The sequence below is a fragment of the Odontesthes bonariensis genome, chromosome 2 (assembly GCF_027942865.1).
Source record: "Odontesthes bonariensis isolate fOdoBon6 chromosome 2, fOdoBon6.hap1, whole genome shotgun sequence".
Taxonomy (NCBI): domain Eukaryota; kingdom Metazoa; phylum Chordata; class Actinopteri; order Atheriniformes; family Atherinopsidae; genus Odontesthes; species Odontesthes bonariensis.
This window is the reverse complement of record NC_134507.1, coordinates 19,665,466-19,692,318: the sequence shown is the minus strand read 5'-3', so window position 1 is coordinate 19,692,318 and position 26,853 is coordinate 19,665,466. Positions and strand designations below refer to the sequence as shown.

Genomic DNA, 26,853 nt, shown 5'->3' with positions numbered 1-26,853 from the left:
ATTTCCAATTGCAGTAATAATATTTCAAAGTTATAAAATAGTCAACACTTTGCAAAGTATTCCGTTTCAAAAAGATAGTTGTGTTAGACTTCTACCTTTCCCGTCTGTCAAGCAGGTCGGAGCTGACACTGCGGCCTGGCGTTGGAGGTTCCACGTTGACGCTAGATGAGTCACTGTGCCAACCTGAAAGTGAACATAGGTCTTTTTCTGCCTGTTCAACGTTTTCAAGACCCTCGTAATCCCTGGATTCAGTCTTCTCTTTGTCCTCCTCTTTCTCCTCTGAGCCTTCTTCTTTCCTCATCTCCTCCAGCAAAGATCCCAAAGCCTCATCTGGGATTTCTTTGCTTCCCTCCTCTTCTTCCTCATTAGATCCAGACTCACTGGGCTGGAGTTCACCAAGTGCTTCAACCCAAGCCTGAGGAGAGAGGTCAGCAACAGTCTGGTCCTCAGCTACCAAGTCCCCTTCTGATGTCACACAAATATCTCTTTCATCTTTAAACGTCAGGTCTTCATCTGGGTCATCAATTCTGTCTTCCAGTTGAACCTTTGTCCTGCAGTTCCCATCAGATTTTTTAATGTCAAGTGTTTGATCAACACTTTTTTTGACCCCCGCTGCTTCTACTGCACATTTTTCTACTTCATGTCCAATTTCTGTCAGACTATGGGGCTCTTTCAAGACATTCTGCTCATCTATATCCTCCTCCATCTCACACGCCGAGCTCCTACTCCCATCTTGAATAAGGTCACACGGCTCAATTATAGCTTTATCTTGCTCTGCAGAATCCTTCTTCTGTTCTACCAAAATGATACTTTCCTCAGAAAGCTTCAACATGTCTTTTATAATCATCTCACACTTTCTTTCCACATTTTTTATCAAGTCCTGCTCTACCCACTTCTCCACTAATCCATTTCCCTCTGCTAACTCCGCTGCAACCATCTCAACAACTTTCTCTATTTCTTCTGACACTTCCTTTTGACTTGTTTTCAAACCTACACCCTCTTGTAGCCCATTGAAGGCTTCAATCTGCACTCCTCCATCTCCCACTTGTGCTCTGTCAGGCGACAATGGGGTTATTGATGACACTGAGGACAGTGAAGGGGAAGATGTGGAGTATGCCATGTCAAAGTCTAATTCACACATCGCTGGGAATGAGCGTGACCTGGGCTTTCGGGCGGGCTCCATTTCTTGAAAAGACTTGTCCTCGTCCTCGCTCAAAAGCAGCTGGTCGTTCAGAGCGATGTGGGGTTTTCTGACCTTAGGAGAAACAGGATCGGGGAGTTCAAAGGCAGGGAAGGACAAGGCAAGCTCACTGGGTCTGGGAGGGCTCCTAGGGGGGCTGTCTGGCTCTTGGCTACTGGGCTCTATCTTTGGAGTCCAAGGAGGGGGCTGAGTGTCGGCCTGGAAAGGGGTGTCTGGTTCTGGGTAATGGTGTTGCTGATGGTGGGCAAGGGAAGGGTTGGGGGTGACGGGGAGTTCAGGTTCCAGGAAGTAGGGGTTGGAGTGCAGTGCGGCGGGGGACTGCAGCTCCGCTAGAATGCTCTGATAATCTGTAGATGACAGGATGACAAATGTACAGACATACACACACACAGAAGCATGCCACAAAAGAATATAACACAATGAAAAACACCCATACCCTACCACAAACAGCATATGACATGGAAAGTGACACAGAGACCAAGTTGTGGAGCATGTATCCAGGCAACCACTAGCTGAGAGGTGATATATAATGTATTAACAGCTCCTGTACAATGACAGTATGGCAAAATATAAAAAAAATGTCCACTAAATTATAATAAAAGCAAAGATGTCAAACTAGATGTTTGAAAATGCAAAATTTTTAAAACCGAAAGTGTTAATTGTATGGTTTAGATGAGGCAAGATGTCAAAAGTGGAACACATTAGTGGCCACATAAGGCTACATAGATAATAACTTGGGTTAAATATTTGCCAGGGTGTTCTGTTACATGCTCACATGAAAGAGATGACAGATGAGAGACATGAAGAAGGAACAATCTAACAGAAGGAACTAGCAAAAGTACATAGCACACTAGATGAATATTTCCATTTTGGAAGGATCGATGCGGTTCTGTGCTGGAGGTGGGGGGACTGAGGGCGCACATGTACACTGACAAAAAGGACAGGGAGACAGGGAGCGGAGAGGTGGGGAAGAAGGGCTGGGGCTATGACAACGGGACCCTGAGGGGGAAATGGGAGGTAGAGTACAAACGGAGAGAGGGGAGACAGGGCGGGAGGAAGAGGAGGCCAGCTGGGCCACTAAAGAATCTTTGCTTTCTGAGGTGGTAACTACAGGTAAGGCTGTGAATAGGGTTGAAGATAGGATGGGTGAAACTGGCAAGGTGATGGGCTGAGAAAGGTTGGGGTCATTAGGAGAAGGTACTATGGTTTGGTTAGTTGGAGTGCTGGCTGTTTTGTTGTGGGCAGGAGTATGACAGGACATGTCAGATGACAATCCAGATGTGAGAGAAGGGGTGACCGGCTCAGCTTGTGAGGGGGTTAGAGTGGGTGTGGGGGGAGTCGGCGAGGCCGGGACTGATGTGGGAGATGTTGGAACAGATGTGGCAGAAAAGGGGGAATTAGGAGCATGTGAGGACGGTAATGGTGAGGTGATGAGAGGGATTGGGGAGGACATACGGGAAGAGAAAAGGAAGGCAGGGGTTTGATGAGCATTAGCAGAGTGGCTCTGAGGGATGGGGCATGGCAAAAGAGGGGGGAGAAAGCTGGACTGTGGCAGATCAAACGGTGCTGAAGGTGCCAAGTCTTTCAGCGAAATAGATGACTCATAACTCGGAGAGCGGCGTGAGGACAAGGGATGATAGTTTTTTGTCACCGTAGGTGTGAGGGGAGTGGGTGGAGGAGTTGGTGTTGGTGTAGGAATGATAGGACTTGTCTGCAGTATGAAAGCTTTTTCAGTGCTTCTGGGAGTTAGGGGGATAATCATGCAAACTATGGGGTGGGATAAGGGTGAAGAACATGCAGAAAAGACAAAAAGAAAGAAAAAAAGTGAATTGGAGAAAGATGAAAAAGAACACAAAAAAGACAAGAAAACATGGAACATGCTTGTGAAACAAGAAAATAATGAACAAAGTGGATGATTAGGAGCAGGCACATATGGGTGACTCTTAATTAGTTAAGAGCTGTTATGTGCTGTAATCAGTGGTTGATACTGCCATGGGGGAAGTGGTGGGATGCAGGAGGAGGAGAAGGAGGAGGCAGTCTGGTTTCACAGGGTAAGAGATTCTCTCATCTATCCAAAGAAGGCTCAGAGGAACTGGAGGAGAACTAGGAGGGCTAAACTAAATCAACAGAGAAAAGCAGACTCTACAAGGTTATATAATTTCTACTCAAGTCAGACATCATTGAAAAACATTTAAAGCCGTCTGTAGTATGCAGCATGCACTTAGAAAGGGAATTTTAGCAGTAAAATTGCTCTTTTGTGACAACTGGATACACCATGATTTGTAGAAAAGAGTGCACACCAAGCAAACCTGATTTAAAAGGAAAGATTCAAAATCCTTCAAATTAAGCAAAGGGGCTTAAGGGTTATTAAAAATAGTCCTAATATAATTTGGAAAACCCAGAAGGGTTAAAATGTTAAATGCAATATTGTAATTTTTTGTCAAATATGCTGTAGAATCACAGATATCAGGAAAGCCTTTGAGAAACATCAGAATCCAGTTGTCCAAACAAAATATAAATTGGACTATAAAATTTGCATTAAGATGATGCATATGTTGTCCATGCACTGGCACAACAAAAGAGGTAGCAGGGAGAGGTAAGAGGTCAGCTAGTAGAGCTAAACTTTACCATCAGCCTGATCCCGGAAAACAGCGTTATCATCGGCAAAACATCTCGTGCCTGAAATGTTACCATAGTCAAATATTGGGCCCTCCAGTAAAGTCACAATATCCATCCGATTGACTTTGGTCAGCACTGCAGTTAAGGCATCCGCTGCAGAAGAAAAGAAGGCAGTGGAATTTGAATGAGTCACCAGAAAAACGATTTTACAAGGAGTCAGACGTTTTCGTTAAAGTAAATATTCCAAGGTTTTACTAATCATAAATAGAAGCTTTTTGCATAGTTTTTTTGGGGGGGGGTTAGGAGCAGATACATGACAAGTAAGACAAGCATGACAGGAAGGTAGTGAGGAGGATTAACTCCTGTTAAGGAAGTGTATTTCAACAGAGAACACTAGCTTGTCAAATCAAAAAGTGAGTAAGCTTTAAAAAATCTTTCAGGTGATAAACTTTAATCCTTCAATTAAGAGCAGAAAGACTGAAATCAAAGAAAATGAAAAATAAAAAGAAGACATCAAAGTAAGATATTTTTTTTTATAAAAAAATTGGACTTACTTGTGGCATTTTTCCCTTCCCGACTGACCCACTTTTTAAGAAGCATGAAGCTCTGTGCTGTTAGAGAATTAGGGTTCTCTAGTCTTATGTGGTTGATCTCATCCACTGTGAAGTTCATCTCTCGAGCAAGCTCTGTAATATGATACAAAAAGCAACTCAACATAATTACTCAAATTTCAAACACAGACATTTTAAGGGCTGAAAGACAATGTACTTCACACAATTATATAAATGTTGTGATCAAAAAAAGCACTTCTAACATTAGTTTTTTTTTAAAATCTTGGGCTGTCAATGCCACACTAGAGTCCAGTCCCAATCTCGACCTTAAGAAATAATCACTAAACCTTCAAGATAAACTTTCAAGCTGATTTCTTTCCTTTTGTGGGGAGCAGGATACTCTTGCTTATATGTCACCAGTTTCACAATGAACCATTGACAAGATCTGTTGGAGAGTCTGAAAATGACTCACAAAAAGAGCAAACAATGGCATTGTACTTAATGACTTGACAGCTAAACAGCTCTGAGCCCTCATACTTAGAAGGAATGTGCCTTGAAGTCTGAGGATGGAAATTGGGATTAGGCCATTAACAGAATATACTAGAATAAATAATCTGTAAAACGTTCAGATGAATTACAGCCTGAAGATGGCAGCAAAGAACAGTTTAAGTATGAAAGACTTTGAGAGTCCGGTCTGATAGTAAAAAAAATGACCGATCATCTTTTCTTGTGGGGAAACATCATGGGGTTAAGGGAGGGTGGTAAGGAGAAATTAATAAGGATTTAGAAACAAATAATTGAGCTGCAATGAGAATCCAACCACACTAAGCTGTGATGTGGGTCTGCAGCACTGAACTACAGTTGTTTAATAAATATTTTACAAAAAGTGCTTTAGATACGTTGTTTTGCAATTTTATCACATTGTTATATGAAGATGATCTCATTTATTAGAAATAATACAAAATCTTACTTTATTATTAAGGTCTGTAATAAAAAATGGAATATTCAATTAAATAAAGGAGTATTGTCCTGTCTTCATTGTTATCAACACGAATTACAGTTAGTACAAATGGATGATAATAATTAAGCGTAGCTGTGAAAGTTGCGGCCACAAGGAATTGTGGGACGGAACGATCTTCCCTCTTTCAAATAGGATGGTCTGGTGTATCCTATGCTAAAGAAGATTTTAAAAGACGTATTGGAACTCATTTCCTTAGCATTTGGAGAATTCAAACAAACATCATTGTGGCTGCTGGTCAGATATTTTTGATTCCACTAAGAAAGATTCCTAAGAAAAATAAACTTTTCAGCAGGACCCAGAGAAAGTGGAGACGAAGAAAAAAAGCAATGCAACATGACTCGTACCTGTCCAGCTTAGACCCAAGTGATCTGCAACAATAGCCATGCGCAAGTCTGTTCGCTCACATGGACTCTGGGGACCTGGAGAAGATAGAGGACAATGATAGATTAATATAATTCACATTCTTCATCTCCTGTACACTAATGTAAAAGAAGAATAAATGCGTAATTTTCCTTTTCTGGCCACTTGCTCTTCTCTAAATTTTTAAATCTGTTCGTATGATCAGAATGTCAGTGAATAGATTATGCTTAAATATGCAGCTGAAAGCCATTGTTTATCAGAATTAACGATATTAACAATGGTTGTATTTAAAATTTTGGAAAAAGTTAACATGTGAATGTAATAAAGCTTAGTTCAGTTATCTACCCAAGATGGCAAGAAAAGGATTGTTCATACTAGAGACATTATGGGCATATAAATGTGTCCGTAGAGTAAGTGGTGCTCTGTGACTGTTTGTGGTATGTATCCTCTAAGCAGGCAGTAACTGTCATGAGAACCACACAATACAAAACAAAACATAACATGACTCTCAATGAGAGACTCATTGTTCTACAAATCTAGGGTGGAAAAGTCTATGTTAGAATCTAAAATGTCAACATGCGAAAACACTTTTGTGTTTTTTGTAAAAACTAGTTAGTTTCAAGAACAGTTACATGAAAAAAACATATAACAAAGTACCACAAGTACCACAGTCAGTAACCACCCTGCACAGACAGACAGACAGTTGTCAAACAGGGGACTGGTTGTGCGAGTGGCCAGCCATTACTACTGGCATGCTGACTCCCTCATACAGAACATTAACGGGGTTTGAAAGGGGAGAACAGAGGAAAGAGAATCTTGCAACATGGACAGTACAGTAGACAGTACATCAATGACAAAAAAAATAAATTTAAATGACAGCTACTGTTCTGAAGAGAATATGTAAACACGCCACAGGCATTCCAGTCAATCCATTAAACGATCACAACGATGTCATGCAACCAAAGGTGAAATATTTAAATATATAGATGTAGTTTAAACATAGTGTGAAAGTTTTACAAACTAGGCTTGATCTCCGCGATGGGAGGCGTTCGAGACCCTGTGAGTCCCTGACTGCCCTCCTTCCCACCAGTCCGCCTACTCCTCCTGCTCCTCTCACTGCCGGAGGCCCTGTCCGTCGTCGCCACCTTTGCCCTTACGGACGCGGCCCCGGCCTCAGCCCTCGAACCTCTACCAGACCTGGATGAGCGGGAGGGCTGGGAGGGCTGGGAGGGCTGGGAAGGCTGGGAGGCGTCCGACAGAGAGGTGCTCCGGGAGGTGCTGTCTTCCTCCGACTGCTCTGTCTGCGTCTTTTTCTCCTCGTCTGATAGTCGGTCCACCAACTTTAGCGTTTCCCCGCTAATGTCTTTAAAGTATTGGATGGTGCGCTTGCAAACCTCACTAGGGTTATCCTGTCTGTCCTGCCTACATGCTCCCTTACTTGTGACACTGCTGACCTGATGTCTGTCCTTAAGTGGGAGTCTTGTGGGCAACTGTATGGCTGATCTCTCTGTGTCCAATGTCCTAATCGGCTGTGAGGTAACTCGAACTGATATAGTGCTAATTGGGGCAGCAGGACTACTTTTTTTAACATCCTTGACTGGTATTCTAGATCTGGGCTCTACTTTGGCTATGGCTGGTTCTCCTCTTTTCCTGACCTCAACTGTTACTGCTTGTTTGGGCTTCTGCTTGCCAATGGCTGTTCCCTGTGTATGAAATGACCACCCTGATGCTTTCACTGGAAGTCTTGACTTGGGCTGCTTCACCTCATTTTCTTTAACTGTTTCATTTTTTTGCTCCTGCACCTGACTGCTGTTGTGCACTTCTACTTTTTCATCTAAATCCCTACAGCACAGTGTTTCTATCATGCTAGCTTTCTGAAGGGTAGGCTCAGAGGAGGACTGCAAATTAAATACAACACTACCACATTGAATGTAGTTGGCCTGAACACTGGAGGACTCCAGGTTATTATTGTTGTTGCAGTTCTCTGTGGGGTAATCTCTTCTTTCTAGCCTGGACTCACCATGACTGCTTGACTGTTTCTCTGTACACTGACCTTCTATACTAACATATTCTGGCACCATCTGACCCTCTGACATCTCAGCTTTACATTCAGTGAGATCCCCTGAGTCTTTTTTCACAGTTATTGAGGCAGCTATACCCATCTTAATAGGAGTACGTAATTTGGAATCCACCTTAGAGGCTGTGATTGTACATGAGGAGGCAGTCTCAACTATGGCTTCACAGGCGGGGATATCAGTACCAGCATAGCCAGTGTCACTGCCAGGCAGTGGAGGGCTGCATTTTGCTGTAGCTGCTGCTGGTGTTGTTGGTGTACTGCTGCTGTCTAAGGTAGTATCTACAACCTTCACCTTCCCATCTACTGTGGACCTCTCAACTGTTTTTGGCTGAGAGGAAAGTACCCCCAGGATCTTGCCCCCTCGCCCCTTTTCCCCTGTATTAGGGTCAGAGGAATGCTCACCAATCTGGAAAAACTGAAGCCTCTCTTCAACAAAGTCCCGCTTGCTCATGTCAATAGCACCACTGCGGGTCATCTCAAACATCTTCCCTTCGTGGAAAGGGAAGGGGTTAGGCTCACTAGTTGGTGTGCTCTCATCAGTTGGTGTTCGAGCAGGGGTTGTGTCAGGTGTTGTAGCCTGAGATTTGTCCTCCACTGATAAACCAAAGGGTTTGGGGTCCTCCTCTTTTGCTTTAGACTCAAAAACCCCTTCATTATCAACCCCTTTTGTTGACCAGGGATCAAAGTCCAAACCTTTGGTGGCAACAGTCTTAAAGGTTGAATTCAGTTCCTCGTCAAGTTGGTAGCCAAAGTAGCTTTCTCCAAAGCCCTGCCTATCTGGATGTCTTCCTTCAAGGGTATAATCTTTTTCATCTTCACTACTTTTTGCTGCAGATGTGCTGCTTTTAGTTTTTCCATTATCATCCCCTTCTTCACATTTCTCTTCCTCAATCACTTCAAGCTTAGACTGACTAAATGAGCGATCAGTGTTTTTTCCATCAATGGACAGACTGGAGGTTTTAGGGTCCTCACTCAATCCATCATCCTCATCCTGAAGGTCATACCCATCTAAAGAGTCTATTTCAGTTGCATCTGTATCATGGGAGAACTCAGCTGTGGTTGCTATGGAGCAGTCAGTGATTGACTGGTCATTGCCATTTTGTTCCAAATCAGCATCCTCCCCCTTTACTACACCATTAACCCCAGACTCTTTATCATTTTCATTTTTCTCTACCGTTTTGTGTTTTGGATGTTTGTCTCCGTCTTCCTTCATTTTGAAGGTGTACTTTTTGATAGGGATGGGATGGAAGACAGACTCATCATCACTAGAGTCACTGTTTTCAGCTCCGGGTGGTACAGGGGATGGAGGCTGGACCCTGATGATTGGCTCGGCCAAGAGGTGCCTGTCATGCTCCTCTTGGAGGTTTACCTCCATCATCTCTGTTTCTGCTTCAGAGGAAGCACATGAACCCCTTTTCTCAGGGTCGGACTGCTCTGCCTCAAGAGGAGGAGGTGGTGGAAACTCTATATAAGCCACTCTTTTGTCCTTTGACTTTCCTCGCTCTCCATTCGGCTTTTTCCTGCGATTCTCTGGGGAAGCTGGCTTGGATCCCTCCTTTGAAGGCCCTTTGTAAATGAAGGTCTTTGCTTCTTCCTCCTCAGATTCCTCTGGGATAGGGCTTGGCATGGCAGGCATGTAGCCTATCACAGAGTCTGGCGTTCTGGAGGTCAGACTAACATCCTCTGAGCTGGGGGTCTCAGGGGTAACAGGGCTTTTCCCAGAGCTGTCCATGAATGTCACTTGTTCTAGAGTGTCATCTTCTGGACTTCCTTGAGGAGATGGAGACTGTTTTTGTTTGACAGTGTAAAATGCTCCCCTAGTCTCATGCACTGTTCTACTCTCATGGCTTACTATCTTTTTGTATGTTCCCAGCTGCCCTGAAGCTGTTTCTTTCTCATATTGCTTTCCTACTTGGATGCTGACATAAACAGGTAAGGGTTTAATGTCTTTGAAGCCCTCAGTGACAACTACAGGAGTTACTTGATCAAAATACTCTACCTGGTCATTGTCAACACCGTTACACACTATATTTGACTGGCTACCCTCCGATGACACTGTGGATTTTCCTACTGATGATCCACGAGTAGATTTATTCGATTCAGAGCTACTGTGTAACGGCTTTCTAGCTAAAGTAGGTGTATGAGACCCAGACCTTTCATAAGGTTCATCTAAATTTAAAGATGTAGATTTGTTAATTTCTGAGAAATTTGATGTCTTTCTTACTGGAATTTGTGATTCCGAGTTTTTTTTTAGACCATCATTGCTATTTGGACTTTCTCGGACTACAAATTCTGTATAGATTATTTTCTTTGTTGTTTCTTGTCTTTGGGAATCACTGTTATTGCAATCTTTTGTAGTATCCTGGATTGAAGAACGAGAAAGTCTGGGAGACTGAGGTTTATAGTGTCCATACCCTTGGCTCTCCCATGTTTTAAACAACTGATTCTCTTCCTGTTCTTTTCTACTAATCTCATGCTTGGATGAAAACTTATTTGATTCACTCTCCAGACATTTCCTCTGATTACCTGGACTGTCCGGTGCTTTAGGAATATTAGAACCTGCAAATACCTGATACACTGGTAGCTTACTTTCCTGTAGTTTCCTGATAGGTAGGTTTTGATTTTGACAACCCTGAGGACTCCTATCTTGCCTTTGTGCCTCCTGCTCAAACTTTAGCCTTACAGCACTGACTTTGGACGAAGACATTTGACAAGGTTTAGAATTATCACCTGCACTTCCCTGTGGTTTAGCATCTCCTTGTTTTCTTGTGTCTGCATCGCTAAACTGCAGCAATACTCTCCTTTCAGGACTGCTGGGTAAACTGGCACATTTTCTTTCACTGGAACCAAACCTATCTCTTAGCCTTTCCCTGCTCCACTCTTCCCCACAACCCCCACTCCTATAGGGTGACCTCTCTGGGCTACTTTGTGTTGAACTGGGCCCTGATCGTGATTCCCTGAAGTCTGGTCTGCGTGATTTTTTCTCTGGAGACGAAAGTTCATCATTGAGCTGCTCTGTTTTATCCCGAAAGAATTGAGATACCTCGCTTAGTTTCTCTTCTGCCTCTTTCACAGTCCTGTCCACTCTGTCCTCATACATAAGCTGTTTACTATCCTTACTCTGCATGTCATCTGGCACACGCATCCAAACAGATTGCTTTGGGCTACCAGGTTCAGAGGAATACTGCAAAAGTGTCAGTTTGTCAAAGTTATCATCAACATTGGCCATTCTTCCAGATTTGTCAAAAACATTTCTCGAAGACCTAAATACATACTCTGTTCTCGGCCCAACTGACCTACCCTCGCTATGACTACTTCTGTCTGGTGAGTGGAAGCGAGACCTATCTCTCAGATACTCCTCTGTGTCAGAATGAGATTGGTCAAATTTCTCAGAAAGTAGCATTTTCTCTGCAAAATTGTAAGATTCCCCTCTAAGCTCAGACAGTTCATCCTCATTGTACTCTACAGATTGCTGGCTAAGTAGCTTTAATGCTCTGTAGGAGTCATCTGCCATGAGCTGGGCTGAACTAGGACGACTGTCTTCCTCCTGTGACATAGGTGTGTTCACTCTGGGGGAGTCAAGGTACACTGGAAGTGACTCCTCTGGTTCTTCATCTTCATGTCTATTCCCTGGGTAGTAGTACATTTCCTTCTCAGTTTGGTTTTTTCTCTCTCTGATGATGACTTCTGTTGGTTCTGTTTTATTGCCCTTTTCGATATGAACCTCAATTATTCTTTCGACCTTGGGTTTGGAGTTGATGTCATCGAGGACTCTTTGTGATGTTTCCTCACTGCTAGACTTGTGTTCAAACAATCCAGCCAGCTCTCTAGATGGGTCCTTGCCTGACTGAAAAGCCTTCATTAAGTCATGCACAGACATTGTTTCCTCACATCTCTCTGATGCTGCTTCTTTGGCAGTTGGTTTGTGGTACACCATTCTGGTAGTGGTGGTGATATGAGTTTCCTCCTTTACCCTCATCCCTTTTCCCATTGTATCTTCTTCAGGGCTGACTTTTATTGAATAACATTTATTCTGGTCTGGGGTTCCTGGAGATTGAATTTGATGCCCTTTACAATCTGAATCAATATATCTGACAGGATGTGCATCCTCCATTGCAGGCTGTTTGTTATCCTCTGGCTCATAGCTTCTAATGACATGGACAACCTCAGTCCTTGTCTCAGTGATCACTGGTGGAACTGGGATATCCTGAAAAAGGGCCTTGGGACCCATGCCTTCTGCACTTTGCGGGGCAGAAGGTGTCCTCTCACTCCTGGTCTCAAACCCACTGTCTGAGAGAGGACTTTTATCCTGTTCATGTGAGATATCATCAGGGGACTCTAGCACAGTGTCTGATCCAAAAAGGGCATCTGCTACTCTACTGATTTCTTTGTCTGAAGGTGAAGACCGCATGTTTGTTGGGGGCATTTTGAGCTTGTGCTCCTGAACCGCTATAGTTGGTTTCAAGACTCGTTTCTGCTTCTCCTTGCCCTCTCCTTCTCTTTTGCCCTCATCTGCTTTATGCTTTGTGTCATGCATTTTGGAAAAAGAGCTACTGCCCACATCATTGGCCAGATACTCAACCACTTTAGAGAGATTGAAATCTCTGTCAGGTATAATTTTTGATTTGGCTTGAGGAACCACTGTCTCATATCTTGGTGGATAGCTCCAGTTGCTTGGTGGTTGTTCAACTTGTACCTTTGAGAAGTGTATGTCATCCAATGAACCCCTTGCAGGGGAGGCCCTACCATCCTTCCCAGCATCTTTGGTGAGGATTTCACTCACTTTTACCAAGTCTTGCTTTACTTTCTCCACAATCCGATATGGCTCCTCATCCTCTATCTTACCCTCTTTGGGAGAATCAGACTGAAATCCTTTACTGGCTGTAGAATTTGGATCTGTCTGCAAAATTGCTGACATTCTTATTAAGTCCTCTTTCATTTCCGCGACATCCTTTAGAATCTCTTGGCTGGATGACAGTGGTGATGTACTGTTGGATTTGATGCCAGCAGAAAAAAGGGGGGCTTTGATTGGGGATAGAGTTCTGGCAAAGGATGACTGAGCATTCACCTCGGAGGGCAGAGTCTTCCTCGGAGACAGAAGAGCGGCAGCTGATTTCGACACCTCGGGTAACTTTTTAAACTGGGACTCTGGCATCACATTAATAACAGAGTATACTGGAACAGTCATTGTGCTAGATGTTACAGCAGTGGTGGCATTAGGTGGGGATCTGAGAGAGGCGTAAAGGGAACTAGATGCTGATGATCTAATAGACTGATATGAGGAGGATGCAGAGGATGACATGGACTTTAGGGTGCCATAGCCTGCAGAGCAAGAATTGAATGTCTTTTCCACTTCATCAAAGGCTGCATTGACACTTGTAGTCGCAGCATTGGTGGTTGCTTGTATTCTCTCTTGCAGACTGCTTGTGAGAAGAGATGTTGGGGAAGAAGAGCGGTACTGTGTCGGTGACACACTACCATTGATCAGAGCTGCGGCACTTGGAGAGGTGTTGGATTTTAGTGGTGGTGAAAGTGAGGAGAACAGGTTTCTTGCAGAACCAGTGGCATCTGAGGCAAAGGAACGAACAGAAGAGAGACCAGGGACTGTTTTTATGGGTGAGGTGGAAGATGTTGTGCCACTTGAGTTTCCCAATATGGTCTTATATGGCAGAGGAGAATTGAACATACTTAGAGAAGATTTGGGGGAGGTTGGTGGGGTCAGACACATGGATGGTCTCTCAAGAAGAGTGTTTCCTCCACCAGAGGAAGTCATGGGGGAGGTCCTTGCAGACAATGCTGCCAAACCTTTCATAGATAGAGGATCCGGCGCACTTTTGCCTGGTGAGGCCATGGGACTGGGGGTGATCTGGACAGGGTACTGGGCTTGCTGGACGACAGTTTTTATAGGAGAGGAGATGCTTCTGTAAGATCGGATAGGAGAGGCTGTGTCACTAACTGACTTTACAGAGGAGGCGGGTGATCCAGGGATGTTAGTCTTGATGGGGGAAGCAGAATTGATAGACCAGACAGACTTTAATGGAGAGGCAGAAGGCGTGTTGGATGATGAACTGGAGAGGGAGCCAAACCCAGATTTGGCTTGGCCAGGGATGGCGACAGGAACAGGCGACCACGCCTGATAAGATCTCGTTGAAAAGACAGGTATGTGAGGCTGGCTAGAAGGCTGTGTTCTCGACGAGCTTCGATCAGATGTTTCTTCAACAATAATTTAAAATAAAAAGCAATAAGGTGGCAAACATAAAATTAACATAAAATAATTTGAAATAAAACATAAAAACCAGAAAGAGAAATTTGAGTCAGTCAGAAAGGGCAATATGCACAGGATCAAGGCAAAATTTTTGACATAAAATGTAGGAAAGCCAAAAATGCCAAATGATGACGGTTCGATGACAAAATACTCTTGATACAGAATGGAGCGTGGATAAGAACAAAAATGACATATGGTACAGGTGACAAAAGAGACATGATAACCAAATAATAAGATTCCATTGACTTTTGATGTGGTTAATCTATTAGTTTTTAAGCAACAGTGCCTTTTACTGCACATATCTGATGAAAATGTGTCCTTTCATTTATATATATATACTTTATATGTTTATTTTTTTCAATGCCAGAGGACCCCACAAGTATGTATTATCAATAACAAAAAAATGTATCACTTCAATTGTTTCGTCATGACTTCAAATATGAGGTTGCACTTTACAAAAAGGAAATTCAGTCATTTTATTACCCATCTAGCTTGCCATGCAATATGAGATATATGTTACCAGTCTCAATTTTGAGTTTTATCAACAACTGAAAAAAAGCCTTTGAAAATATTTTATATCTTATCAAGTAGTAAATAGCAAAAACGCAAAATTCTTCCTCTTAACACAGAGTCACTGTGCAGGAAATCAAGTCAATGTAAAGTGCAACCTGTTAGGCATTAAAATACACAGCCACACACAATCATAAAGCCAATAAAGGAGTGAAATGGCCACCAAAAGAATGAGAACAATTCAAAATAATATTTTTATTCAACATGAATTAAAACACTTTTTTCTCAAATGTTAAATGAGCAGACAGACATTGATTCCCAGTGTTTCGACAAATGTAAAAATAATATAACAGTTGAAACAGGGAGACATTTTTTTCCAACATGGGATGGGTAAGCAAAGCGTAACACACAGTAAACCATGCAAATGTTTCATGAAAGGCAGATGATATGTGAGCATGTGTCCGGTGGTAGGAATAAATGACTGACGAACATGTTTTGTCAGGTAATCTCTTTCTAAACTAACAAGTATATGAAATAAATATGGAAAAACTGCATATTGCGACTATCATACACTAAAACTGAATAATATTTCAACAATACCTAAAATCAGTTAAAATATAATTAAAGTAAAAATGGGCCACTCACTCGCTGCTGGATCGGTCAAATAGCTGTAGCGCTTACGCAAAGCTAAGGAGGCAAAGGTATGACGTCGCTCTGGCTTTTCAGTCTGAAACAAACAAAAAAGAACAAAAAAAGATTTAACATAAAAATATGAAGATGTGTGGTTTTAACCTATCAGAATTAGGTCTAACTATTAATGTCAACTTAGATACTGCAGTGCACAGAAGTAGTCTGTTTTTAGTGAGTCTATACATGCTGTTAGTACTGGCACAAGGAGGCGCTGCAGGTGTATATTAGTGTGTTCGCTGGAGAAAAATGGATTGTTTCCCTGCCTCCCGACTTGCTACATGTGTCAGTGTCCCTGAAATTAGTGGAGGCTATATGTGGCCAGCTCCAATTAGTTAGAGACAAGGGCAAACTTAAATTAAGTCTGGCTTGTCAATAAATTTCCTCTCATCGTGAAGATACATTCCTCAGTTCATCAAATGTGATGTCATGGCAACCCTTTTCAATTATAATAACAGAGAAAGCTATGTAAATTTCATATTATTACGAGGCTCAAGGAACGTTCCGGTATAACCAAATATTTTTTTCCAACTTTAACTAAAACATTATCATACTCATCGCAATGTTTGGTTATTGTCACCCGAACATACTGAAATGTGGGAGCTTTTTTGGTTTAATCCTACAACAGCAAAACAGCGCTTTTTACTAAACCGTCGTAGAAACGTTTTTGGTATGCAGTTGAGAGTGTCAGTATTTTTGTCACACAAGTCTAGAACACAGGGGAAAAACAAGGGCAACCCCAAACACAACAAAACAAGGACTAAGTGGACAAATAATATTAATCATGGCATCGTCTTTAGCTGGCAAAAATACCAAAGTTCCTATGAGTTAGTAATAGTAATGGGGTCTTGTTGAACAAGTATGAGGAGCAAGATAGAGATGAAAAACAAGCAGAGATGTGGCAAAGCAATTTTCTCTGCTGGACTTGGGGTGGGAACAGCAATAAATAAATCTTTGCTGATTAAAACAACTGCCATTCCCAATCATGCACTGCACTGGGCATTTTTAATAACATCATAGCTGTGTAAGAAAAGAAAAAGAAAAAAAAGCAGTCAGCAGCATCTTACAGTACTGGGAAGAGCACAGAGACAAAATATTTGCAACACACATGTTCATTACAGCATCTGCAATAAAGCCAACGGAAAGAACGATAAAGAAGCAGTTCCATGTGATGATGAAGAATCTGTTTACCTCATCATCAGGATCAGACTCCATATCCTGTGGTATTCCAAGATGCATTGCAGGAGAGGAGAGAGATGACACAATGGAGAGCAGGGAAGTTATAGTGAGCGGGGAGGTGGAAATAAAAATTAGGGGATGAAAATGGAGCAGCAAAAACAACAAAAGGCATCAGAAAAAATCTATGGGATTAATAGATAAAACAAACAAGCAAAATAACAAAAGCAAAAGCAAAATAATTACAGTTTCTTGTGATCAATCAACACCACAACAAACAAACAAGAAGTATTGTTTTTTCTTTTTGCATAATTCTTGTGTGCCCCCAGTGAGCCAGGCAACAGAACAAAGCACGGTGTGCATGTGTGGCTGCATGTGTACGTTGTGGGGTCTTAAGACTGGCACAGGCTTTAACGCTAATAAAAGACACAAGCAGCAGGCAGTCATCTCCGAACCAAATGAGCTTCAGTGGCTTCTCCTGATATCAGGACAACATTACTCTCGGTCTAGAAACTTTTATTTACACAGAGATGATATGATATGATATGACTTTACAGGATGAAAAGCACAAACATGGTGATCCTACCTTCTTGTGGGTTGGCAGTGTTATATTCAAATTGCATATTGCAGTCTGTGAAAGGGCTTTTGTGGTTTTGGGCTCTCTCAGGAAGGAGAGACGGCCACATAGCTCCTGGCCCATATCTCTGATCTGTTGGTGATGGCAAAAAGGTTGCATCAGCAGCTGAATGACACTGCAAAGAGTGAGAGCCTCTCCTCCAAATTCCAGAGGCAGGATTTCTGTGTTTTTTCTCAACTTTTTGCTTGAAGTAAAAGTTGTCAGTCTCTATATACCATGAATGAGAAAATGTAACAGGCAAAAATTGTATTTTACTCTAAGCATGCAACCCGATTGAGAATCTGACCCTTTAACTTGATTCTACAGCATGACGTCAAACAATTTTCAGTTTTCTTCTATATGGAAATTGTAAATGTAAATGTACTTTATTTATACCGCCCTTTACAGACAATCCTTTTCGTGTACCAAATTGTATTGGAAACGGCAAAATAACTTTTCTTCTGCTATGAAAGTCAGGTAACATGCCAAATACCTGCTAATAGAAAGAAAGTTGATACGGGGAAGAAATTCTTTACCTTCACATTGAAAGGAAGTCTGTTTTCCTTGAAGGAGTAGAAGTTGAAAACCAACTGCTGCCCACTTTTTGTGAGAGGGGACAGGTTGCCATAGCAATCCACATGGATGGGCTTGCCCTCAAGAACCTGCAGAAGATCAAAAGTTCATTATGACAGAATTTACACACTGTGAAGATAAGTATAACAAACTGATTGGGTACTGCATGTATTTGTTATCTATTATGTCCCTATCAGACTTGCTCTGCTTTCCATTAATCTGGTGACAACTGAATGTGTTGTCATGTGTGAATTTACCCTCAGAGCCTTCGTATATCAATATTTCTGACAAGGTCAGACTTAGTAACATATACGTAAATACATATTTCAACACAACTCTGAACTGAAGCGGTCACATTAACAGACAGGCACGCAAACCAGCGGTAGGTTCATTTGACTTCTGATCAGTTGTTCAGAGTTTTCTGACAGACTGGATTACTAAACAAATATATAACAGCACAGTTGAAACTTTCCAGAGTTTTGTGTGTCGGGGCAGCTTCTCATCTAACAAACACCACTGCTGGTGCAGAGAAGCTGTCCTCGGGTGATTAAACATCACCGTTTGCTTAAGCTGATAACAGCTACGGTGTAACATTAATGCATTTAAGTTTGTATAAGAATAACACTCGCTTTTCAATAAGCTTAAACATGTATAAAAGTGATATTTTCAGCTGCTACCATCCACCGCAGCTATGTTTTACACAACCACTGTGTAGCAGTCACAGTGCCGTGTGGATTAAGAGTTTTTCAAACTTTGACAAAACCAACATTCCTGTGGGGGATGTTTACGTATGTGGATATAAACCAGATCTTCATTTTCTTTCCACAAAGGAAAAAGAGACAGAAACTGCCTAATTTACGTTAACCTTCTACCCTTTTGAGAGTTTTTGGGGAGTCGAACTCGCAACAGACGCTCTCCATAAATTGGGATAAACTCGAATGAACAAAGAACCTTTTTGTTGGAAATGTTGGAGACCTCACTATCTTATCTTCACCATGAATCACGGTTGACATATTAACACCCTCTCCCACCAGAGAAAGAGACCAGATGGCTACATACGAACTGAGAAGACTTCACTAAGACTCACTTTTAGTCGAATCGTAAAACTATATTAAATGTGTTTGATAACCGTATACAATTTCTTTCAGGTTTCCAGCTTGATCACAAGACGCATATAGAGACAATTTGTACGATTCTGGCTTAAATATTGACAAAGAACTGATCTTGGTTGAAAATGCCCAACCTGCCTGATGGAACCACATTGCCCCCTAGTGGTCGGCAGTGTTGATTAGTTGAACATTTAAATCCCAGAGGACTCAGTAAAATGGACAAGATATATGCAACTATTAACTTCTAACGATGTCCCTTCGGTATCTATTTGGTATTTGTTTGGTATCCCCATTGTTAACACAGAAAATTAACATTGTGTGGTTCACTATTCATATGTCACGATTTCATAGATATTCATCTGAATTTTGAAAGTCATAATCATCAATTACGTTGTGTGTTATTTTGATGTCTTTATATTGCAAGTCTATGTTATATCTTTAATCTGCATATCTTAACAAGATGTGGTGTTTTCAGAATCACCGAGACAAATGTTCTATGAGACGGAGTAATGGAGAAATAAGCGTTTCTTTGTCTCATCCAGAAATCCCCATATAGCACAGATCACCTTACACAGACACCCAGGCAGACATGCACACAGTTCAAGCATATCACTGGCTGAAAGAGTAGTGTAAGCTTACGTCATGCCCCGCCTCCGAGAGTCAAAACCCGGAGCCCGCGAAAAACACGCTCTCTCTCGTTCTCTCCCCTCTTGCTTCTAGTTTTTGTTCCAGAAGAGTTCCAACCCAGAGTTTCAGAAGGAGATTTGAGCAGAGAACAGTTGCTCAGAGAGATTTGGAGATGGTTTGAGCAGAAGAGAAGAGCTCACCAGAGTTTGGGAGTTTTCCCATAATCTCAGGAGAGAGCGGAAGGACGTGAGGATGAGCGATGTAGAGGACGACCGGAGGAAACCCTCCAGTGAGACGAGAAAGAAAGACCCGAACAAAGATAAGAACAGAATGAAGTTTTCCTACCCAGAAAGCCAACTCCAAGCAACCTTTTATTAATCTTCTGTGAACTTAAGTTCACTTCATCAGAGAAGCAACGGACCCACTGACACTCAGAAGATTCGATCATCTAACCACAGCCCTCAGCACCATCGTTCCCGTTTCCCAGTGAAAGAAGCAACTGAGAAGTCCGCTAAAGTCAGCCACCACAACCAGGAAGGCCCAGAGAGCGGAAGAGAAATCCCCTCGGACCCCGCGTGGCCGCTGCCGTGTTCCGAGCTGACTAAGCAGAACTTCAGCACAGTAAGACCGACCCGTTTTCACCTTAAAGTGGGTTTGATGGATGTCTCGAGGCTTTCACAGAATGATACATTAATTCGAAATGTCAGTATTTAGCGTCAAATAGTCAGCCAACCTAAACTATTTGAATACATCCAGTATCTCCCCATTCCCCATATTTTATTTTCCATTCACTAAGTGTTTTATATAATCACCCATATTCAATGCATCTCCTGTTTGTTTTAAAGGTTCATGTTTTGGTCATATCATTTTAATAAACAGTTCATATATCTATATATATATATGTTATAATCACAGATTGTGTCGTATGCTTTCTTTACGTAATGTCTGTCCAACCAAACGAGAACTTCACGAAAGTAGCGAGATATGAGACTGATTATTAATTGATTATTAACTGATTATTAATTTAACATACCAGGATCGTAATATTCCAACAGTTTTCCTACCTGACTGTAACGTAAAGTTAAGATATCGGTAGGTGGTGCCCTTAATTCGAGGTTTAAGATAAATCCTTATATTTGATATATATAATTGCCCCGAGCACGCTACAACTGCGCACTTTACATGTTAAAATCCATTGTTATGGTGATACAACATGTTGTAAGAAAACTGTGACTGTATAAAGACTGTTACATTATACTGTAGCATGCACTGTCCAACCTTGTATAAAACACAAATATCATGCTATGGATCTTTCTGTCACTTTTACAGGCATGTCTTGAAGCATGAGGTACATTAATAGAAGACTGACCAATGTGTTAATATCTGTATGCCATCACTTTAACGGACTGATGAAGCCATAAATGGTATGTATCTTATGTGCGGAAAGGCTTTTAAATGCTTTTATTGCAGTACAGTGTTTGCATATCAATGCAATCAGCACACCTCAATGTCTTTGCTCCGGGCCACTTCCTCAAAGTTTTCCTGCTGCTCCAGTGTCTTGTCCACCTTGTCATCTGTCATGCAGAAGCAGCGCAGCCGAGCCTCGATGGCGTCGTTCATCTTGGCGAACACCACAAACTTGGCCAGGTACGGCACGCAGATCAGCTCCCGGTATAACTGAGACGCTAGACCCACCGTCTCAGGAATCTGGTGACAGTCTGCGAGCCAGAACCTGATGGGGAAAGATCCAAGTTGAGGGGAAGGGAGAAAGGGAAAACAACACAGATGTAAGAAAACCTTACTTAAGGCTGCAGCTCTGTAGTGTAAGCAACCATTCATCATAAACTAGAAATCAAACAAGCTGGGCTCTTTCTCTAAAGGTGGCCCACAGACACATGACAGTGTGTTGCAGTCTAATTGCAGAGTACCAAAGGAGCTCTGTTAATATCAAGCTGAACACACACCACATGATTCAAATCTAGCAAAGACTAGAGTTCATGACTTTGTAACCAAAAAGCTGCTTTACGGAGGTCAGTTCAACTGAAAGCCAAGACAATCTACAAATCTAATTGTAGCCCTGTCTGCAGAAACACATGGAAAAATGCTTGTTTGTAATAAAAAGGTAAGAGAGAAAGAAAAAAAATGGGTTAGGGTCTCATGATTAATTCAGTAAACAAGTTAGAGTTATCCAATTACACGTAGATTTGGACAAGTAAGAGAGCTCTCTCTCCTTACGTAAAGAAAGATGATCCGGAGAAACGTATGACGTAGAATTTTGTCAGTTTGGGTGCCAGCACACGGTGTTACGGGCTTCTCCCTTGTGACGTGTTTTGGAATTCACTGCCAACTTCTCACTCATGTTTGTTGATGTACTGTCACTATTTAGAGAACTACAGAGATGTTCCCTGGCAATTTAATACTTCCAGAGCATCAGGACTGGACGTGCAGTGAGTTCGTATTTTTATAAAAAAAAAAAAAATCTATCGATTGATGGTTGGTCTATGAAAATATCAGAAAACAACCACTATTTGATCATGGAGAGATTAAAAGTGAGGCATTTTTGCTTGAGAAATTACTTAATTTATTCAAATTATTGGCATATTGATTCTCTTTTTATTGCAAAAGTTCAAAATTTGTAGAAAAGACCAATGTGCATATTTGGATTGATATCCTCTGGAAACTGCTTTTCTGCATCATCTCAAAAGAAAACTGGAGGAAAAAACTTGACCAAACAAGACAACAATGAGCCACGTAAGTTAAGTCAAATTAACCTAAAATTTTAGGTTAATTTTAAATTTCTATTTTAGAAAAACCTTTGTGGTTCTAACACAAAGCCATCAAATCGTCAGTAAAAAACAACTGTTGTTACGATTAATTCATTTTTCTCTTCTCCTAATTAATAAATCAATTAAGTGAATAGAAAAATATGTAGCTTCCAGACCTCAGAAGATATCTTCAAACTAGAAAGCTGCAAGCAGCTGTAGGCGGGACCGAGGTGTGCATACGTTGGGATGTGCGTACATTGGGGCATGCGCTGGACGCTGGAGCTGCAGCTCTGTCCACACGCACGATACCCTCTGCGTACGTACGAGCACATAGTAACCCCAATGCGGAGGGGTTTTTGAAAATTTCTAGGGGGCGCCACTGAGCCATTTATATCCGCCCACACACGATACCCTTTACATACGTACGAGGTCGTCAGGGTGGACGTGTGTGCCAAGTTTCATGATTTTGCGATGAAGATAAGGCTTTCAAATCTCAAACGCCATCACGCGATTTTCACCGCATGGCCATGCCCACACCGTTCAGAGTTTGGAAAAGTTTCTCCATGATTCTTTCCCCCCATGTCTTAAGAGTAACCTGGCCAAGTTTGAAGTCTGTAGCATTAAATCTGTAGGACGAGTTTGATCAAATGCGAGGTGTGGATAAAAAAAGAAATTTCCAACCACCAGCAGGTGGCGCTATAGGTGGATGTCACTACTATAATATGTGCGCGTTCAGGCTGGTTCCAGCTATCACCGTATGAAGTTTGGGACAGATTGGATAATGTATGTTGGAGTTATAAGCGACTTAATTTTTTGAGGCGAGTGATGGCGAGTCATCAAACTTTGAAGCGTCGCCACGGCCACGCCCTTTAAGTTTTGAAAAAGTTTCCCCATGAATTTCCCCCCCCATGTCTTAAGAGTAACCTGGCCAAGTTTGAAGTCTGTAGCATGAAATCTGTAGGACAAGTTCGATCTTATGCAAGGCGTGGAATCGGCCAAAAATGGCACGAAAACGCACTTTCCATCCAAAATGGCCGCCTTCCTGTGGACGTGTCACATTGGCGGCATGAGACTTTTTTGTGCGTCTGGGCATGGTGAATGAGTGTACCGAATTTCGTTGTCCCACGCGAAACTAATCCTATTAAAGGGACCATTTTTAAGCATTATAGGGGGCGCTACAGAGTCAATGAGCGACTCCCAAAAATATAAAGTTTAGATTCTTTCATGTCGTCGACTAGCACGTGGCGCTCGCAAAATTGCCTGAGTTTTCGCATACCTTTTGCAAAGAATAAGAAGAAAGAAAGAAAGAAAGAAAGAAAGAAAGAAAGAAAGAAAGAAAGAAAGAATAATAATAACTAGAAAGCTGCAAGCAGCTGTGAGCGGGACCGAGGTGTGCGTACGTTGGATGTGCGCACGTTGGGCATCCGCTGGACGCCGTAGACGCACAGCTCTGCCCACACGCACGATGCCCTCTGCGTACTTACGAGCCCAGAATAACCCTAATGCGGAGGGGTTTTTGGAAAAATTCTAGGGGGCGCCACTGAGCCATTGTGCTCCTCCCAAACATGATACCCTTTACATACGTACGAAGTCGTCAGGGTGGACGTGTGTGCCAAGTTTCATGACCTTGAGATGATGATAAGTCTTTCGAATCACAAACGCTATCACAAGATTTTCACCGACTGGCCACGCCCCCACCGTTAAGAGCTTGTAAAAGTTTCTCAAGAGTTTTCTTGCCCCCTAGCTTAAGAGTAATCTGGCCAAGTTTGGAGCTGTTACCATAAAATCTGTAGGAGGAGTTTAATCAAATGCGAGGTGTGGAAAAAAAAAGACAATGCCAACCACCATTAGGTGGCGCTGTAGTTGGATGTCACTATTTTATATGTGCACGTTCAGTCTGGGTCCAGCAATCACCGTATGAAGTTTTGGACGGATTAGATAATGTATGTGGGAGTTATAAGCGACTTAATTTTTTATGGCGAGTCATAAATTTGAGGCGTCGCCACGGCCACGCCCTTTGAGGTTTGAAAAAGTTTCTCCATGATTTATTCCCCCCATGTCTTAAGAGTAACCTGGCCAAGTTTGAAGTCTGTAGCATTGAATCTGTAGGACGAGTTCGATCAAATGCGAGATGTGGAAAAAAAGAGATGTTTCCAACCCCCAGCAGGTGGCGATATAGTTGGATGTCGTTATGATAATATGTGTGCGTTCAGGCTGGTTCCAGCATTCACCGTATGAAGTTTGGGACAGATTGGATAATGTATGTGGAAGTTATAAGCGACCTAATTTTTTGTGGCGAGTGATGGCGAGTCATCAAACTTTGAGGCGTTGCCACGGCCACGCCCTTTAAGTTTTGAAAAAGTTTCCCCATGAATTTTTCCCCCCATGTCTTAATAGTAACCTGGCCAAGTTTGAAGTCTGTAGCAGTAAATCTGTAGGACAAGTTCGATCTTATGCAAGGCGTGGAATCGGCATAAAATGGCACGAAAACGCACTTTCCATCCAAAATGGCCGACTTCCTGTGGACGTGGGACCATGGCGGCATGAGACTTTTTTGTGCGTCTTGGCATGATGAATGAGTGTACCGAATTTCGTCGTCCCACGCAAAACTAATCCTATTGCGGGGACAATTTTTAAGCATCGTAGGGGGCGCTACAAAGCCAATAAGCGACTACCAAAAATATAAAGTTTAGATTCTTTCATGTCGTCGACCGGCACGTGGCGCTCGCAAAATTTCCTGAGTTTTCGCATACCTTTTGCAAAGAATAAGAAAGAAAGAAAGAAAGAAAGAACTAGAAAGCTGCAAGCAGCTGTGAGCGGGACCGAGTGTGCGTACGTTGGGATGTGCGCACGTTGGGCATGCGCTGGACGCCGTAGTCGCGCAGCTCTGCGCACACGCACGATACCCTTTACATACGTACGAGGTCGTCAGGGTGGACGTGTGTACCAAGTTTCATGACCTTGAGATGATGATAAGGCTTTCAAATCACAAACGCCATCACACGATTTTCACCGCATGGCCACGCCCACACCAATCAGAGTTTGGAAACGTTTCTCCATGAATTGTTGCCTCCATGTCTTAAGAGTAACCTGGCTAAGTTTGAAGCTTGTAGCATTAAATCTGTGGGAGGAGTTTGACAAAATGTGAGGTGTGGAAAAAAAAGACGTTTCTGACCACCAGCAGGTGGCGCTGTAGGTGGATGTCACTATTTTATGTATGCCTGTTCAGGCTGGGTCCAGATATCACCGTATGAAATTTGGGACAGATTGGATAATGTATGTAGGAGTTATAAGCGACTTAATTTTTCATGGCGAGTCATAAATTTGAGGCATCGCCACGGCCACGCCCTTTGAGGTTTGAAAAAGTTTCTCCATGAATTTTTCCCCCCATGTCTTAAGAGTAACGTGGCCAAGTTTGAAGGTTTTTGCATCAAATATGTAGGAGGAGTTCGATCAAATGCGAGGTGTGGAAAAAAAAAGATGTTTCCAACCACCAGCAGGTGGCGCTATAGGTGGATGTCACTATGTTATAAGTGCGCGTTCCGGCTGGGTCCAGCATTCACCATATGAAGTTTGAGACAGATTGGAAAATGTATGTGGGAGTTATAAGCGACTTAATTTTTTGTGGCGAGTGATGGCGAGTCATCAAACTTTGAGGCGTCGCCACGGCCACGCCCTTTAAGTTTTGAAAAAGTTTCTCCATCAATTTTACCCCCCATGTCTTAAGAGTAACCTGGCCAAGTTTGAAGTCTGTAGCATTAAATCTGTAGGACAAGTTCGATCTTAAGCAAGGCGTGGAATCGGTCAAAAATGGCACGAAAACGCACTTTCCATCCAAAATGGCCGCCTTTCTGTCTACGTGGGACCATGGCGGCAAGAGACTTTTTTGTGCGTCTGGGCATGATGAATGAGTGTACCGAATTTCATTGTCCCACGCGAAACTAATCCTATTGCGGGGACAATTTTTAAGCATCGTAGGGGGCGCTACAGAGCCAATGAGCGACTCCCAAAAATATAAAGTTTAGATTCTTTTATGTCGTCGACCGGCACATGGCGCTCGCAAAATTTCCTGAGTTTTCGCATACCTTTTGCAAAGAATAAGAAAGAAAGAAAGAAAGAAAGAAAGAATAATAATAACAAGAACTGCAAGCAGTGATAACGGCCCTCGCAGCCAAGCGCAGCTCCGGCCTGGCGACCGCCTGACCGCCGGCACCGCCGCCCTGACGTGGTCATCGACGCCGGCACGCGTCTCCCTCACCCGTGCACCGGGCGGAGCGTGCGACAAATCTCGTATTTGAATAAAATCATGTTTTATCAGATTTTATAAGTTTGCAATTCATGATTGAACACTTGGACACCTGGTAAAACTGAAGTCATTTATAAACAACTGTCTGTTATATAAATAATTAAAGGTGATAGAGAATGGTTGAATGGGGCATTAATCTTTGTTCTGTGATGTGATATGTAGGCCCAAAAAATTGGTTGGGTATGTAATGGCTCAGAACCCCCCTAAAAATTTCTCTGAAACAGCTGTTACTATGCTGGGTTTAGAATGCGTTTTTTTCGTCGTTTCAGAGCTTATCTGGCAACTTCATTATGAAATATAAGTTGCAGTTGCTTGTTTCATAAGAATCAGAATTCGTTTTATTGCCATTGTTAGTGAACAGTGTTCACTAGTTGCGAAGGTCTAACTAGG

General features: G+C 42.4%; 1 protein-coding gene across 4 annotated transcripts in view; it reads right to left on the bottom strand.

Annotated features, from left to right (window-relative positions):
• LOC142395804 (ankyrin-3-like) overlaps window positions 1–26,853 on the bottom strand; it is a 154,677-nt gene that overhangs the window by 5,841 nt on the left and 121,983 nt on the right. For all 4 annotated transcript variants that reach the window (XM_075478475.1, XM_075478476.1, XM_075478477.1 and 1 more), the window contains 10 exons: window positions 20,896–21,124; window positions 17,620–17,745; window positions 17,054–17,176; window positions 16,483–16,509; window positions 15,250–15,331; window positions 6,774–14,042; window positions 5,737–5,811; window positions 4,375–4,506; window positions 3,830–3,973; window positions 96–1,548 (listed from right to left, as the gene is read on the bottom strand). In XM_075478475.1, coding sequence (XP_075334590.1) covers window positions 96–1,548; window positions 3,830–3,973; window positions 4,375–4,506; window positions 5,737–5,811; window positions 6,774–14,042; window positions 15,250–15,331; window positions 16,483–16,509; window positions 17,054–17,176; window positions 17,620–17,745; window positions 20,896–21,124 — 9,660 coding nt within the window. The remainder of the gene's footprint in view (window positions 1–95; window positions 1,549–3,829; window positions 3,974–4,374; window positions 4,507–5,736; window positions 5,812–6,773; window positions 14,043–15,249; window positions 15,332–16,482; window positions 16,510–17,053; window positions 17,177–17,619; window positions 17,746–20,895; window positions 21,125–26,853) is intronic.